Source organism: Astyanax mexicanus, chromosome 4, assembly GCF_023375975.1.
Source record: "Astyanax mexicanus isolate ESR-SI-001 chromosome 4, AstMex3_surface, whole genome shotgun sequence".
Taxonomy (NCBI): Eukaryota; Metazoa; Chordata; class Actinopteri; order Characiformes; family Acestrorhamphidae; genus Astyanax; species Astyanax mexicanus.
Window position 1 is genome coordinate 40,303,519 of NC_064411.1, and position 20,121 is coordinate 40,323,639.

The 20,121-nt window shown below is 39.0% G+C and overlaps 1 protein-coding gene across 4 annotated transcripts in view; it reads right to left on the reverse strand.

Moving 5' to 3' along the window:
• bbs9 (Bardet-Biedl syndrome 9) overlaps window positions 1-20,121 on the reverse strand; it is a 208,329-nt gene that overhangs the window by 86,899 nt on the left and 101,309 nt on the right. For all 4 annotated transcript variants that reach the window (XM_022679101.2, XM_022679100.2, XM_022679102.2 and 1 more), the window contains 2 exons: window positions 11,889-12,071; window positions 650-875 (listed from right to left, as the gene is read on the reverse strand). In XM_022679101.2, the coding sequence (XP_022534822.2) occupies window positions 650-875; window positions 11,889-12,071 (409 nt within the window). The remainder of the gene's footprint in view (window positions 1-649; window positions 876-11,888; window positions 12,072-20,121) is intronic.

Sequence of the window (20,121 nt, forward strand, 5' to 3'; positions counted from 1 at the left end):
TATTTGGTTCAGTTAAAACAGACTCTGGTTTGTTTGTAACCTTAGTGTGATTCAATTAAGCAAATGTAAAAACAGTAATCGCACTTGGAAGCAGATCAAACCAACCTGACCGAGACCTGCTAGTGGAGGTAGTCTTGGTCCAGTTTCAAAAAAACTCTGAAAAGTCCAATTGAAAACAGTCATCCAGATGGACGGTGGTTTCCGCTGTGCGCGATTGGCTGCCAGTTCTCACAGGTGTGCTAAGTATAAATGGTTGTGTGTAAAATGTGAATGCAAAGTGCCCTTGGATTTCTAGAAAAATGCTATAGAAGTGTCCCATATTTCTATATACGTACATATCTGCCAATGCTGCTGCTTAAACTTTTATAAAATGTTAAACTTATTAATACTTACTAATCTACCTGAACCAGCACTCCACAGAAAAATAAACACTTATTTTGTTCACCTGATTATCTATCTCATATTCATAACTTTTTATCAACGATCTGTCACGAGTACTGATATAATTGTGATTTTACTGTGCAATGGAATCTGTCAGAGCGGCCATGTTTATCATATTATCATAAAGTTATTGCAGGTTTTATTTTGTAAACCAATCACTGGAGCGAGAATTTACATTTAGTCACATCCACACACATACTGTTCTGACCTGGCATCATGACAGGTGTCGGGACGTTAGCCTCGGAGGACAGGGACAGGCGTCCTCCCTTGCCGATGCGGTCACACAGCAGCATGATGTGCTTCTTGAGGCGCGAGGTGTCTTTGAGCATGCTCAGTTGTGTTGTGCCCAGACTGACGGCCTGGTCCTTCGGGCTCCTGGACAGACAGGTTCTCAGAAGGTGAGAAACGGCCGCATCCACGCTCTCCTCCCAACCCTGAGAGAGAGAAACAAGACAAGAAGTGAGAGACTTATTCACACTCATTCATAAATATGTGAAACAGCTATTTGTTTAATCTATTTAATCCTGCAGTTTCATGCAATTGCTATGAGGGTGAATTGGCTGCACAGCACCCCATGTGGCAGAGCCAAGGTATAGCACTCTGACCTGAGGAAATAGGGGTTAAACCAGGATACAGAACTGTAGCAAAAATAAAGATTTCATTAAATAACACCACAGCAACCACCTGAGATACTACAGCATCCACCCAGCTACAGCCTAGCAACCATGTAGCAACACTTAATACACTACCGGACCTTTCTGGCAACCACACAGCAATTTTTTTCTTCTGTATTTTTTTTCCTAGTCAAACAGACTATGAAGGAACACATAAGGAATCATGTAGTAACTCAAAAGTGTTAAACAAACAAAAATACTCTCTGAAGTACTCTGATGAACTTATTATGTGCAACAGAGGCAACTCCTGGGGCGGTACTGATGAGAGCCAGTTTCATCATAACGTCTTTGATGGTCTTGAAATGTTCTTGATTTCCTTTTTGATTAATTGACCTTCGTTTCTTTAAGTATTTGTATTTAGCGATAATATGAAGATTAGAACATTAATCAAATCACTGTATACCTGTAACTCTACCTCTTCACAACTGATGCTCTCAAACACATTAAGAGGCAAGAAATTCAAGTAATTAACTCTTGACAAGTTCAACGCAGCTGTTAACTGAAAGCCATTTCAAGTGGATTGGGTTATAAAGCTGACTGAGAAAATCCAGCCAAGAGGTGCCTAGTTTTAAGAATTCTGAATATAAAACATATTCCGTTTGGCTTAAAACATTTTTGTTTACTATTTCATTTCATATGTTTTTCTTCATAGTTTTGACGGCTTTAGTATTAATCTACAATGCAGAACATTTTAAAATAATGAAAAAAAAAATGAATTGAATGTGTGTCCAAACTTTTGACTGGTACTGTACATCTAAGCAAAACAGCACTAAGCATTATTTTGTACAGATATATAGGTACTGTATCATTTACCACTGTTAGATATGTCATGAAAAATGAGAACAGTGTGAATATCCATTAAGCTGCAAAAAAATAAATTAATAAATAACTCGAAAATTTGACATTTAATTCAATTTGTGTTACTGAGCATTACATGTAGTCTGCACTCCCACATTGTGATATTGCTGTGGTAACGATATATTGTGCAGCCCTAAAAAGCAAAAACCTGGGACACCACAGCAAATATTGGTACTGTCATAGCAATATCACTACAACTGGTAAGCAACACCACAATAACCACTTCCGCATTTCCAAAGCCATGTCCATTTTTTTTATTACTTATTAAAATATTTGTACATAAAAAGGGGTTAAATTGTACATGAACTTACATGTACTAAATGTCAGCTTATTGGGGGCATTTTCTCTATTGCTCTACAATACATAGTTGTGAGGATTTGATTGCATTCATCACACTACAATATACTGACTATTAAAAGTACTGTTACTTCCAAAATCATCAGTATTAAACCCTTTTTTTGTATTTTTGTATTTTTTAACTGTTACTACTATCCACAGCTTACATTTTACTAGATTCTGGAGCACTGCTGTGCCAATTTCTCTGATTGAGTGACCAGAGCATTGGTGAGGTCAGGATGTTGGACCCTCACCACAATGCCCCACCTCATCCTCATCCAACTCCCCAACTCATCCCAAAAGTACTGGACGGATTTTCATTCCAGTCAATTTAGCAGTCTGCAGTCTTTGCAGTCCTATCTGGTGCGGTACGTGCTTCCACTGGTTATTAGCTGCATTAGCCTCGGAGTTCCAGCGCCAAACTAAAGAATCAGACGTGGAAGTTCAAACAAACACGTTTGATTGACTACATTTAGAGTCAAGGGAAAACTGAATGAGCTGAATCGGACTTTAAAGCCAACTGCTGAGACAGGAGGGCCTTGTGGACAGTCAGTCGTTTGCATGGATGAATGCGGGTGTGTGTAAGTTTGTGTGTGTGTGTGTGTGTGTGTGTGTGTGTGTGTGTGTGTGTGAGAGAGAGTGTGTGTGTGTGTGTATCTGCCGGCAGAGCTCTGAGACTCCCTCAGAGGACGGATGGGCCGAGTGTTGACAGGCAGGGCAGGGCGTGGGGCCGCTGTGCTGTCCCCTGCCGCCATCCAGATAGCCCTTAATGAACCCTAATGACAGGTAATCAAGCCTGTAATGATGATGACAGGGAAGAGCCATTTACAGCCAGAGGAGGGGGGTGGGGGTGGGGGATGAGCAGCAGCAGGGTGGGGAGCAGGTGAGATTTAATGTCCATCACTGGATGAGGACAGAAAGGACTCATTCAATGCGTTTTCTTTATTTCCATGACTATTTAAATTGTAGATTCTCGATGAAGGCCTCAAAACTATGAATGAACACATGTGGAGTTTTATGTACTTAACAAAAAATGACCTGGCCTCTACAGTCACCGGACCTGAACCCAATCCAGATGGTTTGGGGTGAGCTGGACCACAGGGTGAAGGCACCTCTGGGAACTCCTTCCTTCAAGACTGTTGGAAAACCATTTCAGGTGACCACCTCTTGAAACTCATTGAGAGAATGTACGAAAATAAAGAAAACGCATTGAAAAAGAGAAGGTGTGTCCAAACTTTTGGCCTGTACTGTAGATCTAACAGACAGCAGTACTACTAGAAGAATTTGCTTGCAATTTAACTAGGACTTTAACTCTAAAACCTTATCTGTACTGAATTAGTTTCTCAGGGGGATGTCTGTGAAAAATATTTCACACCTCTACTCAGTGATAAAACTCTTGCATCGGGACTGCAATTGAAAAAACAGGAGGACCAGTGAGTTTTTAGGCTTTCTCTGTCACACGACATCGAGTTCAGTAGCTCATCCATTTCCACTCACTGTTGTGTTTACATGGATCTCTGTGGAAACGCACGCCCAAAGTGTAATTACGATGAGTAGCAGTGGACAGATAGCTATTTTATTAAACGCGAGGTGACGAAACACAGAGATGTGCGTCTGGACAGGACTAAAATTACCGGAGGACCACAGAGTTCAGCGAAAAACAGTAGATAATTCAGCCTGTAATTTTCTCAGAGGACGTGTGAGAAACACATACACATGGTCATTTCCATATGGGAATAAAATCACAGCAGATCCCCAATAGAGGAGTAAATTACCCCAGGACCCCCTAAGAAACTCATCAACCAGTGGCCCTATTATTTAAATGCAATTTTCAGATGTGCTATTTCAACAGGACAATGTTTGTCCACACACTGTTGCTGCCATCTCAAGAGCTTGCCTTGAAGACCCAGACAGATGCCATGCCATGGCCTGCCACACAGCCAGACAGACCTATCCAAGATTCAAAATGTGTGAAATGCTATTGGACGTGCTATTAATACTCATTAATAACCAAAATACACAAAATCAGCACAAACTGTTGGAACCTTCAAGCTGAATGGGATGGATAAATGCAGGAAACCATTAGGGATCTCTACAACTCCATGCTTAAGCCATCTGGTATATTGTGTTATACGTTACACACTACTTTCAAGTTGTTGCACAGGAACTATGAGGCTAAGGTATTTAAAAACCTGAAGAACCTTATATTTCTACATTTTTAATGCGGACACAACGCCACTTAAGCACAGCTATTATTAAATGACAAACAGGACATATTATACTTACTCTTTTTATACAAGTTATAATAGGTCTATGGGCTATACAATATATATATATATATATATATATATATATATATATATATATATATATATATATATATATATATATTCAGGAAGTTCTTTGCACAAAACATAAAATCACTTTGGAATAACGATAAAGATATCACCAGCTTTGTTTTTGCCAGTTTAAGTCCTTTTCAGAATGAGCCGTGTAAGGGCTCTGTCACTTTTATGCAAATAAAATAAGCTGTTGCTGGCCTCGCCATGTTAATTAATGTTAGCCTGTGGAAAATGGCAAAAGACAAACAAGCTAGTTCTTGCTACTGCTACTTGCTATTGCTACTGCAATAGAAACACAAAATGTGTTATTTGAAGCATGCAAAAAAAAGGGAGTTCAGTATATGTCCCTTTTAACAACTTGATACTAGCCTTAAAGCTATAAGCTTATATGTCATCTTAGCCACACTAACCTCGAGGCTCCAGCGCAAAATTAAATAAGCAAATCTTAGACACTGAAAAGGATACATTTAAAAAATGTATCAAGCTGATTTTTGACTAAACTATCAATTTAATCAGTACCTTAATGTTTATCCTTCCTACAGCTTACTCACAAATCCCCTTCCTGTACTACTTCTACTACAGGGAAAAGCTACAGGGATGTGTGTGTGAGTGTGTGTGTTGAGGAGCATGCATGGTGGGAGGTTGGGGGCTCAGGAAAGGTGGTCACAGGTGAGCAGAAGCAGAGCACTTTCCCCATGGCCCACCGCATTGGTGGAATTCCAGTGGCGACACGGCTTACTTGGGATTATTTGGTTAGAGAGATAAGGGACATTAAAGGGAGGGGCGAGACTGACCGCCAAAGACGGCTGCGATGGACATGGCTCCGGGTAGGCGACGGTGGAAAGTGTTTGTGTGTGTGTGTGTGTGTGTGTGTGTTTATGCATAGTATTTTTTTTTTGTTAAATATTAAAATATGCTTCTTTTAAGTTGAAAAGAGATACATTTCATTTGGTTGCAAAAATTAGGCGTATTTATTAAATATATGTTACATAAAATGCAATATATATGATGCTGAATACGGCACATATTGTTAACATATATGTCTGTATGTAACACATATATACAGCTCTGGGGAAAAAAATGGAAAAGAGACCACTTTAGTTTCTGTATCAGTTTCTCTGATTGTGCTATTTATAGGTATATATTTGAGTAAAATGAACATTGTTGTTTTATTTTATAAACTACGGACAACTTTCCTCCTAAATTCCAAATAAAATAAAAATATCACCATTTAGAGCATTTATTTGCAGAAAACGAGAAATGGCTGAAATAACAAAAAAAAAAGGTGCAGAGCTTTCAGAGCTCACATAGTGCAAAGAAAACAAATTCATATTTATAAAGTTTTAAGAGTTCAGAAATGAATATTTGGTGGAATAATCCTGGTTTTTAATCAGTTTTCATGCATCTTGCCATGTTCTCCTCCACCAGTCTTACACACTGCTTTTAGATAACTTTATGCCTTTACTCCTGGTGCAAAAATTCAAGCAGGTCAGCTTGGTTTGATGGCTTGTGATCATCTATCTTCTTCTTAGTTAAATTCCAGAGGTTTTCCATTTAGTAAAGTCAAAGTAATCTATGTCTTATTTTTTCATTTTCCACTGTATATATGCAAAAATAATCGGGGGAAATTAATGTAATTATATTCAGTAAGGAGTGCTATAACTGAGATGTTGATATTGATACTGTACATATTGACTGAGGCTGCGGCCAAAATGTGTCCACCAGTGTCAATATCCTTATTTATAGTATGTGTATAACACTATAGTGCATAATTAGAGTATTACATTATAGTACTATTATAGTTTATTACTGCTTTTATACCACTGCTGAAACATCATCATCATCATCATCATCAGACTCTGCCCTTTAATATAAATAGTCCAAGGACTAGTTTATAAACTCCAAACCAATGCAAACAAATGGCCAAAACTTGTGTTTGAATTATATGTCTTTACAAATGGCCAATGCAGATGTTAATATTTAGAAAATAGCATGGCTAATGGCTGTTGATTGAAACTGTTGAACTTAAATTAACATTTATTTAGCACTGTTAATATCTGACTCTTTCTGTCCAGCTATCTGAAATGATTAAAACAGAAATATTCAAGGTAAATATATACAGCAAAAGAAAGACAAGTCATGTATAAATCCATTGTTCCATATTCAAATATACAATTTTACATCAACTAATGTTAATTAATGAAATAGACTGGTATTTAAGGGAGAGCAGGGTTCAGTACTGTTAGAAATATACACCTAATGGTATGTAGGCTGAGGAATCCAATAATACAGCTCTGGAAAAAATTAAGAGATATTTTCATTTAGAGCATTTATTTGCAGAAAAAAGAGAAATGGCTGAAATTACAAAAAATGAAATGAAAGAAAGAGTATGAGAGAAAGAGTAAGAGAGAGAGAGAGAGAGAGAGAAAAAAAGGGAGAGGGAAAGAAAGAAACAAAGTGAAAGCTCATGATACGTGTCATTAGCGAGTGGTTGGCTCAGTTTACTGATTCTATCTGTGCCTGGACCATGACATACACTCTCTCTCTCTCTCTCTCTCTCTCTCAGTCTCTCTCTCTCTTTCTCTCAGTCTCTCTCTCTCTCTCTCTCTCTCTCTCAGAACGAGCGGGAACTATGGAAACCAAACTGTCTCCTCTGTATACTTTCCCTCTGTCACCGTGTAAACTACTGCGTTTACGCTACCATTACCCACCACCCTCCCACCCCATCCCATCAGCGGAGACAGCTGCACCCCTCCTCCCCCTACAAACATAAAAAAACCCGCGGCCTCCGTTTTCAAGAGCCGTGTCTCATTTTGATGTAAGCTGCCTCTTTAATGGCCCACTTTACTGTTTCCTCTTGCTCTTCTCTGACATTAAAGAAGATATAGTGGTTCAACTGATGTGTGGAATAGTCACACACACACACACACACACACACACACATTAACAGAAATAGCTTGCATCTAAGGAAGGGTCGCTGCAGCTTTGAAGAACAGGTTTGTGGGACGTTTCATAAAACAGATTACTCCGTAATTGGCAGTAACTGACCGTGAATGCCATGAACATCTGTTAAAACCCCAAATTCATTCAAATTTTAACCAATATAACTGAATCTACATGTGTTTTGATACAATTATGTCTGAGTCTAAAGATACTCTGAGAGAAATCTGTCAAAAAACGTAATGCATTCTGATTTTGTAAAATATAGCTGAACCTGAATAAATTCTGACAAAATTCCACCTGAACCTGAATGTATTCTGAAAAATTCTGTATACACCTGAATGCAATCAAACAACATTCTGTTGGAATCTGATAGGTTTCTCATAATTTAGTTTAAACCTGAATGTATTCTGACAAAATTCCATCTGAACCTGAATGAATTCTGACAAAATTCAGTTGGAACCTCAATATATTTTGAAAGAAATCTGTTAAAACCTGAAAGTATAATGACAAAATTTCATCAGAACGTAAAAGTATTTGAACAAAATTCTGTCTGAACCTGAATGTGTTCTTAAAAAAATCCATCTGAACAAGAATGTATTCTGACAAAATTAACTTTAACCTGAATGAACTGAATGCTGTCTAAACCTGAATGTATTCTTATAAAATTCAATCTGAACCACTGAACCAGAATTAATTCTGACAAAAATTATTTCTGAACCAGAATTAATTCTGACAAAAATTATTTCTGAACCAGAATTAATTCAATAAAATTCTGTCAGACTCTAAATTAATTCTGACAAAATTATTTCTGAACCTGAACGTATTCTTACAAAATTTCATCTGAACCTGAATATATTCTGAGAAAATTCCATCTAAACTTAAATGTATTCGGACAAAATTTCATCTGAACCTGAATATATTCTTACAAAATAAATGTTTAACCTGAATGTATTCTAAAACAAATTGTCTAAACCTGAATTTATTCAGATAAAATTTCTATCTGAACCAGAATTAATTCAGACAAAATGTCAGAAACTGAATGTATTTTGACAAAATTCTGTCTAAACCAGAATGTATTCTGACTAAATTCATTTTTAACTTGAATGTATACTCACATAATTTTGTCTGAACCTGAATGTATTTTTACAAAATTCCATCTGAACCTGAATGTATTCTGACAAAGTTAGTTTTTAACCTGAGTTAATTCTGACACAATTCTGTGAGAAACTGAACGTATTTTGACAATTCTATCTGAACCTGTGTGTATTCTGACAAAATGTGTTTTTTAACCTGAATGTATTGTGACAAAATTTAATCTGAACCTAAATGTATTCTTAAAAAAATGTTTTGACAAATTTCTACTTGATTTTATTAATTCTGTGAACCTGAATAAATTCTGACCAAAACTTATTTCAAACTAAATTTAGTATATATAAATATTCACATTCCTTTATTTATTCACTTACACACACACACAAACACACACTCACAGAAATAGCCTGCACCTGAGGAGGGGTCTCTGAACAGTGAGTTTGTGTGTTTGTTGTGCGGTTGCTTTATAAAGCGGATTACTGCGTAATTACTGTGTGTTTTTGTGTGTAATTGTCGGCGTGCTGACTGCATTAGCTCAGACGTGTGGTGCAGGTCTATTTTCAGCAGTACAGTCACACAGAGGAGTATATATATAGAAGGCCACATATGTATATATGGAATGGCTCTAAAAGTAGCATCTGAACACCCATTCAAATGAGGACACGTCCCAGCTTTAGCCGTTGGCTTATATAGCGCTGCAGTAAATTACGGCTGGTGTGTGTATGCCACCTGTCACCACCGAGCACTTTTACCAGCTTGTGATCTCGCCATCCTCATTGTGAAGGTATTTGCACTGACGCCAGCAGCTGTGAATAGCCTGGAGCAGCGTGTTTACCGAACAGGACATCTGCTAATTGATAACTGAAAGGGAAAGCAGAGGAGCCCACACAACGCCCCCTACAGTAGCACTGCAGCAAGTACAAACATTCAGAGTGAAGATGTTGAGTTTAGTACTGTTTCCTGTTCTAAATCTGAATATATTTAGACAGATATCTGTCTGAACTAGAACGTCTTCTTAAAACATTACGCCTAATAATGTCCTAAATATATTCTGACAGAATATCTTCTGACACGATTATATAAGAACCTGTATATGCTGGCAAAATCCAGTCTGAACCAGAGTGTACTCTTAAAGTTGAATATCTTTTGAAAAAAATCGTCTAATCCCATATCTAATGTATTCTGACCACTTTTTTTTTTAATTGAATATATTCTGACTAATTTCTGTCCACACCTAAAGTTATTCAGATTCTTTTAAAAGACCTAAACCTGTATCAATACCTAAACTTAAACATTATTATGACAAAATTCTGTTTTAAACTAACTGCATTCTGATTAAAAAATGAATACCTGAACACGTCAGAATGTGTTCTAACAAAATTCACTCTGAACCAAAATGTATTTTGACAATAATCTGTCAACAACTGTACTCTGCATTTAAAACCTGAATGTATTCTGACAATTCAATTTGAACTAAAATGTATTCTAGAGAATTTTTTTCTCTGAACCAAAATCTATCCAGAAAATAAATCTGTCTAAACTTGATTTATTCAGTAAAAAAATATCTAAACTTCAATTTATTCAGAGAAATTCTGTTTAAACATGAATTTATTTAGAAAAAAAATGTTTAAACTTGAACCTATTCAGAGAAATTCTGTTTAAACTTAAACTTATTTAGAAAAATCTGTTTAAACTTGAACCTATTCAGAAAAAAAACTTCTAAACTTTAATTTAATCAGTAAAAATATGTCTAAACTTAAACTTAATAAAACAATTCTGTCAAACTTAAATTTTACCTAAATATATTCCAATACAAATTTTGTTTGTATATAAGTGTACTGTGAGCAAATTCCGTCTAAACCGTCTATATTCAGAAAAAAGTTGCTTAAATTTGAACTTATTCAAAAGAATTCTGTCTAAACTTTCATTTATTTAGTAACAAAATTGTTTAAACTTGAATTAAGCTTATTCAAAAAAAATCTGTCAAACTTAAATTTTACCTAAATATATTTTGTTTATATAATTATGTCTGAACCAGAAAAAAATCTGACACATTTCTGTCTGAACCGAAATGTATTTTAGCAAAATAAGTCCAAATATATTCAGAAAAAGATTTAGTATGAACCTGAATGTAGTGTAATGTAATGACAAATTTCTGTCTAAACCCAATTTTGAGCCAACAAAATTGACCAATTAATAAACCTGAGCAGCAGTACACATCATCTTCTTTTTCAACAGTAAGACAACATTTTTCTCCTTAAAAAAACAGTTCTTAATAATTGCCTTCAAAAAATCTTAAAGGTTTTTAGTATATTTAAACTTTACGTTATATATAAAACTGTTAATAACAGCAGGGAGCAGGAAAGTCACAAAAAAAACATTTAACCATAGATAAATAAAGATGAGAAACCCACACTGAGAAACCTCACCATATAAAATCTGAACTTGATTTGAACCTGAACAGTAGTAGAGAAACAATAAAGCAGCCCAGTTGAAGCTGATGTGAATAACTGGTCTCAGCAATATGAGGCAAATATTTCAGGCTCTTGCTGAAACTCACGTACTAAGCCCAGTAACTGCTAACATCTGCAGTGAATCAGGTGTGTTTGAGCAGAGGAATCACAGGACTGTGCTGCAGGGCTTCAGGACCAGAGCTAGACCTGCACTGACGACCTGATATGAAGAAAGAAGAGGATTGTGCAGAAAAAGAGATATAAACACTGAGTGCTCTGAAGCTGACCTGGTTGGAAACCTCGGAAAACAGAAAGTCCGCTAGAACACTCTCGTTTTGATCTGTCAGCAGGTAGCGGAGGTCACCGGTCCCCTACTTTCAGAGAGCGCAAACAATTCGGAAGCTTTCAGCAGCTTCACCAAACACAGGAGCCGTTTACGCCGAGGGGCCCCTGAGGTCAAGGGCTCGGCCCGAATTAGGGTTCTTAGAGAGGAGAGCGTAGAGTGTGAGTGAGTGTTTGTGTTCTCAGCATGAATGCTAGATCATTGTGCAGGGCTGTGTGTGTGTGTGTGTGTGTGTGTGTGTGGGTTTGTGAACATGGGTGTGTATGTGTGTGTTTTCTCTCTGAAGCTGATACCTGATGAGCTTTCTGTAGCTGAACTATACGTCAGGAACCCACCGTAACCCTGGTCAGTGTTCAGTGCTGCTGTTTTGTGTGTGATCAGTCCAGTCCAGAGTGTGTGTTCTCACCAGTTGTGGTGTGTCCTGCAGTAATGGCAGTAGAGTGGCCTCCAGTATGGTGGTCTGGTCAGCGCTGAGCCCCTGCCACAGTGATACCAGCAGGATGAGCAGATGAGTGGCGCTCCGTAACCTGGAGAAGGCCTGAACCAGACACGCCCTGTTCTCCTCCGCCGCGTCTGCTAATGCTATCACCTGAGAGAGAGATAGAGAGAGAGAGAGAGAGAGTCATTACTTTCCTGTTTTAGAGTCCTTATCCTCAATGACACATAGCCTCAGGGTGAGATTATCAGATTCCCAAATGTATTCCCGTCTGGATTGTCTAAAATGTCAAAAAAACAAATAAATAAAAATTGTCCTCGCTTCTCACCTGAGAAAATAACACTTAGATGGGATTATACAGCTCTGGAAAAAAAACTTTGATTTTATCAAATTAAAAACCTCTTGAATATTTTTTGCAACAGGAGTGCATGTATGAAGTTATCCAAAAGCAGTGTGTAAGACTGGTGGAGGAGAACATGCCAAGATGCATGAAAACTGTGATTAAAAAATAGGGTTATTACACCAAATATTGCTTTCTTAAAACCTTATGAATATAATCTTTGCAAATGTTTTCTTTGCATTATTTGAGGTCTGAAAGCTCTGCATCTTTTTTGTAATTTCAGCCATTTCTCATTTTCCTGCAAATACAGTAAATGCTCTTAATGATAATATTTTTATTTGAAATTTAGAAGAAATGTTGTCCGTAGTTTATAGAATTAAACCACAATGTTCATTTTACTCAAGCATAACAAAACCTATAAATAGCAAAATCAGAGAAACTGATTCAGAAACTGAAGTGGTCTCTTATTTTTTGTCCAGAGCTGTATGTACCGTACACAGACTTCTGACGTGATTCCCAGATTGTATTCCCATCCAGATTGGCTGGAATGTCAATGATTTTTATCTTCCTCCTTCCTCTGAGAAAACAACAGGCCGAATTACCTACCATTCAAACAGGATTAAATAAACACAGAATAAATTTTCGTCCAGATTGGCTGGAATGTAATTGCACATTCTCACTCAGGATCCTCACCTGTGGAAAAAACTGGCTGGATTACTCACAATTCAAACTAGATTATATTTGCATAGGCTCCCAGTGTGATTCCCAGATTGTATTTCCATCCATATTGGCTGGAATATCAATGATTTTTATCTCCCTCCTCTTCTGAGAAAATAACAGGACAAATTACCTACGATTCAAACAGGATTATATTGATTTTTTATCCAGATTAGCTGGATTTGGGGGGTTGTACTTTAATTTAAACCAGATTATATTTGCATAGGCTCCCAGTGTGAATCACAAATTTTATTTCCATTCAGATTGGCTGGAATTTTCACAGTTTTTACATATGAATTCTTCTTTGCCTGAGAAAGTAAATCCAAATCTATAATTCAAATGGGATTAAATGTACATTGGATTCTGGTGTGAATTCCAAATTGTACATCTGGTACCTCTGAGTAAAAATAACAGTAAACAGAATTTCTATTTGTATTCCCATTTAGATTTTTGATCTTATTTTTCCTACTCCTTTTCACACTCATTTTTCTCTGATGATTACTGTACATGTTCATAGTCCCCTGGTGTGATTCCCAGACTTTATTCCCACCCATATTGACTGGAATGTCAATGTTTTTTCTCTTACTCCATTCCTGAGAAAATAACAGGTGTAATTACCTACCATTCTGTCCAATATTCATTCTTGTGAATGAAAGTGAACTCGCACTGTTTAGACTCAATGTTATAACGTCATCTAACTAAGCCCTTCCATTCAGACTCAGTAGCTCGCAGCCCGCCAGCACTCAGAAGAGCGAAAACACGTAACTGCCTGCAAACGGAGAGCGGTGTGCAGTGACAAAATGGCCCACCGCGCCAAGTCAAACGGAGCCCCCGGTCAAGGGGCTTTTGTGAGGGCCAGCGGAAGGCCTGATTGATGCCAGCTGAGGAGGAACAAAGGTACATTTAGCCAGGGTGGGGTGTGTAAGTGCGTATGTGTGCATGTATTTATGTGTGTACTGTGGGAAAATCTGGATCCAGGCCCAAACGTCCAAGAGAGGCGATCACAGGACAGAGGGGTCTCGGAACATTCTTGATATTCATGTTTCAATACTGCAAAAAAAGCCACTTACAAGGAACCTAGGTTCAGGTGAAGGTATATAGGTTCCTTTTGGCATCCTATGGCATATTTGCCCACAGAAGTTTAAGCGATCTGTAGGTACGATGATGTTTATAGGTTGCTGAAGCTGATGTCCCAGCAAATCTCTTGTTTGATGCTTGATTGTCAATATATATCTGGCAACCAGGCATGTCAAGGAAGTGTTGCAGAGATGTTACATTACATTACATTTGGCAGAAGCTTTTGTCCAAAGCGACTTACAAAAGTCAAGTACAAAAATCATAGAAGTTAAAGGTAAAACATCTTTAGATAGGGCTTAAAGGAGGTTGAAGGGAAATAATGGGATAGAGAGGTAAAGGAGGGGAAGAAGGACATGAGGTCAGAAGTAGTTAGTTTGTTGGTAGAGGTGTTAGGAGAGTAAGTGCTCTTTGAAGAGCTCTGTCTTCAGGAGTTTATTAAAGATAATGAGAGATTCTCCTGATCTGGTAGTGGAAGGTAGTTTGTTCCACCATTGGGGAACTCTGTATGAGAACAGTCTGGATTGCTTTGTGTGAGTGTTTGGCAAAGCGAGGCGACGTTCATTGGAGGAGCGCAGTGGCCGGGAGGTTGCGCAATACTTCAGGAGTGATCAGTGCAGGTAGGAAGGAGCTGTTCTGTCATCACCTTGTAGGCGATTGTAAGAGTTTTAAATTTGATGAGAGCATCAACTGGTAGCCAGTGGAGCTCAATGAGCAGCGGGGTGACATGTGCCCATTTTGGCTGGTTGAAGATCAGACGTGCTGCTGCATTCTGGATTATTTGGAGTGGTTTTACTACACAGGCTGGGAGGCCAGTTAGCAGGGCATTGCAGTAGTCGAGTCGTGAGATGACGACTGCTTGTACCAGGAGTTGGGTGGCCTGTTGCGTCAGAAACGGGCGGAAGAGACAAATTATCTAATGAGTAGAAGTCCTAGAAAGCAGGCAATTCTGAGCCATATATGGTTCAAATAAATATCAGCTATGGCAATGCTCAGAGTATTGAGGGTCAAAGCTGCTTAGTATTTGTATTCTGAGCCATATATGGCCCATGCCAGTATTGAGGGTCAAAACAATTCAATTTTAAAATTGCTGCCAATTTTTAAATGCTGGGCCACATGTGGCACACATGGAACGTTTAAAAAATGGGCTAAATACAAACATTCCTTGCCTGAACTGAAGAAAAAAAAACAAACAAAGAAACTTTATTGGCAATGTATATTTTTTGGTCTATTTTCATGCATAAGGTGCACCGGATTATAAGGCGCATTTTAAGCGACAATAGTAAGAATGCGACACAAGAGTGTTGCACAGTAATCTACACAGATTTCTCTCCTAAAAACTGTTTATTTGAGTGAGTAAAGCGCTTCTGTTTGTTTACAGTAAGCTTAGATTTTCAATATTTTCAACAGTGCGGTTAGCAGCAGCACTAGCCACGGATAGCAGGAGTGCTAGCAACCGTTAGCAATGCTTAGCGCTAGTAAATGCTGCCAGACAGTGCTACACTGAGGAACTCTGAGTGTTTCAGTAAGCTAGAGTGCTATCAGCTAGTGATTTGTCCAAAGTAGCTTGTTTTAATACAGTAAACAGCGAAAGAGCTAGCGCTGCAGTTAGAGGGTAATGCTAATACTGCTCCAGGCTCAGTGCTGGAGAAACTTCACTAAAACTCCTGTATAACACTGTACCTCAGCAGAGTGGCTTTACTGCTCCTTACAACCTGACTGGTAGAGTTGATACATAAGGTGCACCAGATTTTAAGCAGCACTGTCAATTTTTGGGAAAAATTAAAGGATTTTAAGTGCACCTTATAGTGCAAAAAATACAGTACTCAATTGCAGGCAAACATTTTCAGACAAAATATAAGGCAACCTCATCCTGGTGGGGCAAATTTAAGGCTTCAAATGGATTTTTTTGGACTGGTAGAGCACTGTAAATGTAAGATACTACAGCATCCCTAGCACTGTGGGGGTCCAGGCGCGCACACACACACATACGCACTTACTTTTGCCACAGCCACCACTTACCTCGGGCACATTCTGCAAAAATTACACGGCCTAAAAATACGCGCCTATTCCGAATGTAACATTTACAACCCAAAACAAGTCGTGACCAGCGGCAAGGACGGCTCGAGAAAAATCCATTATCCCTGAGGGACGAAGCCACAATTGGAGAGGCAGAAATATCTCCTCAGCAGGGATAAACAGCCCTTATTTATTTATTTTTCCCCTTCGGTCGGTGGTATTTTTGGCAGGGGGGGCTGGTGAGGGATGCCTTTGGTTTGTGGTCTTGCTTGCACCTTGAAGAGTCATGTAACTCATTCCAAAGCCTGGCTTCTCAGCGACGATGGAGGAACGCCGGAGGAACATTGCCACAGCCTGGATCTGACATTCTGGCAGGGTGTTGGAGGTGCTGGGGTGAGATAAGGCAGTGGAAAAGTACAGGGCAGAGGTGTGTGAGTGATTGCGGTGGGACGCCGTGGACTTTCCCTGAAACACACTACGGGAGGATTACGGGCAGGTTCGTTAGAGCACTCGGCCGCAGAACATGAATTATTGAAGACGAGCGAGTTCCGTAATAAGGGGCCTTTATGAGAACTCACCCTGGTCTGGATGTGAACACTAAACAAGCTGGGCTATTGTAGTACTTTGACAATCTATACCAAAGATATGCAGGCTCTCCTACAGCATTAGAGTAGGAGACTTTACCTGCAGTATCTACTCCCATTGCATGGATCTCAGAATGTCTTTACAGATATAAATATCATAGATATATAACTAAACAGAAACTGTAGAGCAGGAATTGTTCATCTTCTACAGTGAGACATGCTGCATTTTCAAGCAAACCTGAAGGCAAGACACAAGATGTGGGTCTGATTCAGTAAAAGCACCACCCAGGATAATGTCTGGATCTGATTCTCTGCACATTTTAGAAAGAAAACTTCCTTAATTAACATCATTTGTGCGACTTCCACAGGGACTACACGCCAGGCACCCTTATGGGTCATGACCCCCAGTTTAAGAACTCCTGCTGTAGAGCAATACAGCAAAGAAACCTTGAAAATTTCTACCAACCATTCACAACCCACAACAACTGTTTAGCAAACAGTATAGCAAACACTTGGAACAACAACAGTCAAGAATCTGCATGGCAACCACCTAAAAAATACATGACACAAATTTTCTTCCACACAGCATCAGGTCTGTTGCAACAAGGCAAGCGAACCAATCAATTGCCAATGTCCCCGAGCTAGCCCGACTGGTTATGAACTGCAACTACTTTGGAGACCATATGAACTGTTTCTCTCGGGTCCAAAACTGAAAATGGATGGAATGATTAAATCAGAGCCGGTGTGATGTTGATTTTTTCAGATGCAGATAAAAATATGTGAGCTATAGAAATGTTAGCATTGCTTACAGTGCACAAAAATATTTTGTCGCAGTTGAGTTCAAATTCCACTCATTTTTCTGACCGCAAAAATTTTACTAATTGTGAGATGGACTTACGTTATCCCTTAGAAACATTCACAGTGGAATCAACACTAAAAAAAATCCCTTTTTGACTCAGATTGCCCTTATTTATATTTACATTTACAGACTCAATTCAACAAGGACATACTTCAACAAAAAATCTGGCCTAAAATTAGGTAAAAAACAACAACAACAAAAAAAAACAGCAGTGTAAACACCCTCTATCCCCAACCAACCCCTCCCCTCATTTTTAAGAACCTCAATAAACAAACTCTAATAACACTGAGAAAGCTACCACTGAGGAGTCTGTCTAAATTTACCTGTGTTAAGACACACTTAACACAGCATTCAGTGACCTCCTCTCCCCCACCACCTGCTGGATCTATCACTGCTCAATGTCCTAAAACCTCAAATTTACAAATTAAGCACTGTGTCAGAGCAGGGCCACCCTGCTGAGTGTGTGTGGAGAGAGCTATATAAATATATAAAGTACCATATATATATTTAGTAATAAATATACAGTGGGAAGGTTTCAGGGGAGGTCCGTGCCACTCAGTGTGGCTTACTGAAGGAAACATTTAATCAAGACCCTACTGAGCGAACACACACACAGAGGAACATACACAAAACTGTGTAACCCGAGATGGACTGTTTCAAGGCGGTGCAACATATACAACTGCAGTTGAAATTATTCAAGCCCCACTGCAAATTAGGTTTATTAGGAACATTGACAAATTTGGCTTGCCGAAAAAGTTCCAGTTTTGTGTGCAAGGGCAGCAATGAAGTTTAAGCCAGTTGATTTTGAGGACCAGTCAAGAACTTCCGAGGACTTCTTTTGAAACAAAGTGTTTGAGGACTTTGAGATATGCTTGGTACAACTGTTCTGTTGGAAGGGGGAGTGATAACCAAGCTTCAGCATGACCATACCGGGAAACCAAGATGGCCAGCAATGACTAGCTTAAACCACTCAAAACCAGCTAGATCAAAAATATAAATGGTCTACAGCTGGATTTTTTTAGAAGGGCTGTGTTAAAATGGGTTTTCCCAGCCATTGGAGATTTGCAGCATGAAAGCATAAAAGTTCTCCAGAAAATTATCCAGGATCTTTTCAGAATCTCAAAAGAATATGTCCCATTCTTTTGAAATTCTTGTGGAATCCATGCCATGAAGAACTGAGGATTCTCTGAAAGTAAAAGGACGGTCTACTATTTGAAGCTTTATTCAACGTTGCATTTTCTTCACATATTGTTATATAAGTTTTCATTGTACGTTCTGGCAAAGGTGTGTAGGTGTGTGTGTTTGAGAGAGAAAGGGAAAGAGGGAAAGAACTCCAGAAAAACAGATACAGAAAAAACAGAGAGTGAGAGAAAGATAGACCGAGAAGGAAACAGAGAGAGAGAGAGTCAGACAGAGAGATCAGCATCAAACCAACAAATGATCCTAGACAGTAACTGCTTTTGTCTTTGGTCACGGTGCAGAGATAGAGCGAGGCTGGATAGCTCCTGGGCGATTGGCCGGGACAATGCTTGTTTATAAACCGGGCCTTTGGAGCGGAGAGACAGCGCGGCTGGAGAAAGAGCGAGGCTCGATAGCATCTGGCAAACCCACACAGGCAACCTGAGATGGCTTATCGGCAGCCGTGGAAGGCTCCAAACCGCACGGCCCTGATAAGACCCGAGCCTTCCCCTCCTCACCCCTCCAACTCTAACTCTGCTAATCCCTCGGCAGCTTACCGAGGCTGATACACACAGGGCTCCAGCTGCAGCATAGGCATGTTCCATCACACCAGCGCAGATACCAAAGTGTCTAGACAGCTATTCCAATGAGACAATTCATCTGTTGCCGACACAGGTGCTCGACTGCACTGCATAAGAACAGCTTATAAAAAAGAAACTAGGTTGAATAGCACTGAATTTAGTGAAAACCATCAATTCCACAAGTTACTTTGGGTGACGCAGGAGTATCGTTTGGGGATGCATTGATGCACTGAGAGTCTTCTAGGTCTTGATTAGAGGAATTTTCTATATTTCAAATATTTCTGCCAGAGACTACTAGAGCTGGAGATTCGTTGGGCATCTTGTTGCAAGGCTCTTTTGAGGTCTATACACAGTTATACACATGTTCGATGATGCCCTCAGGTTTGGGGACTGTGAGAGACATGATAAAAAGCAACAATGGCTGGTTGACAGATGGCCTAGATGGCAGGCAATTAGTCAAAACGACTATCCTGTTCACTATACATTGATGCAGCTCCTATCGGAGTCTGTCAACTGGGCAAAATGCCCTTGAGTGTGTTGCAAAGGCATGTCTAGAAATCAAAGATTTCTCACCAAGAGGAACACTACCCAAAAGTAGCCTTTTACAGGGCAGTAAGGAAAGCATTTTTATTATCATCTTGTGGCAAGACTTAAGGCCAATTTATACTTCTGCTTCGAACCATGCATTATCGCATACCCTACGCCATAGCTTGACGTGGCACACTCTTGCTGGATAGGCTAAGGCGTAGTTTCGACGCAAAAGTATAAATTGGCCTTTAGGGCCCTACATTACACTCTGCCAGAAGTCTATTTGCATACCTTACACCTGCCTTGTTTAATAAGCAACTTT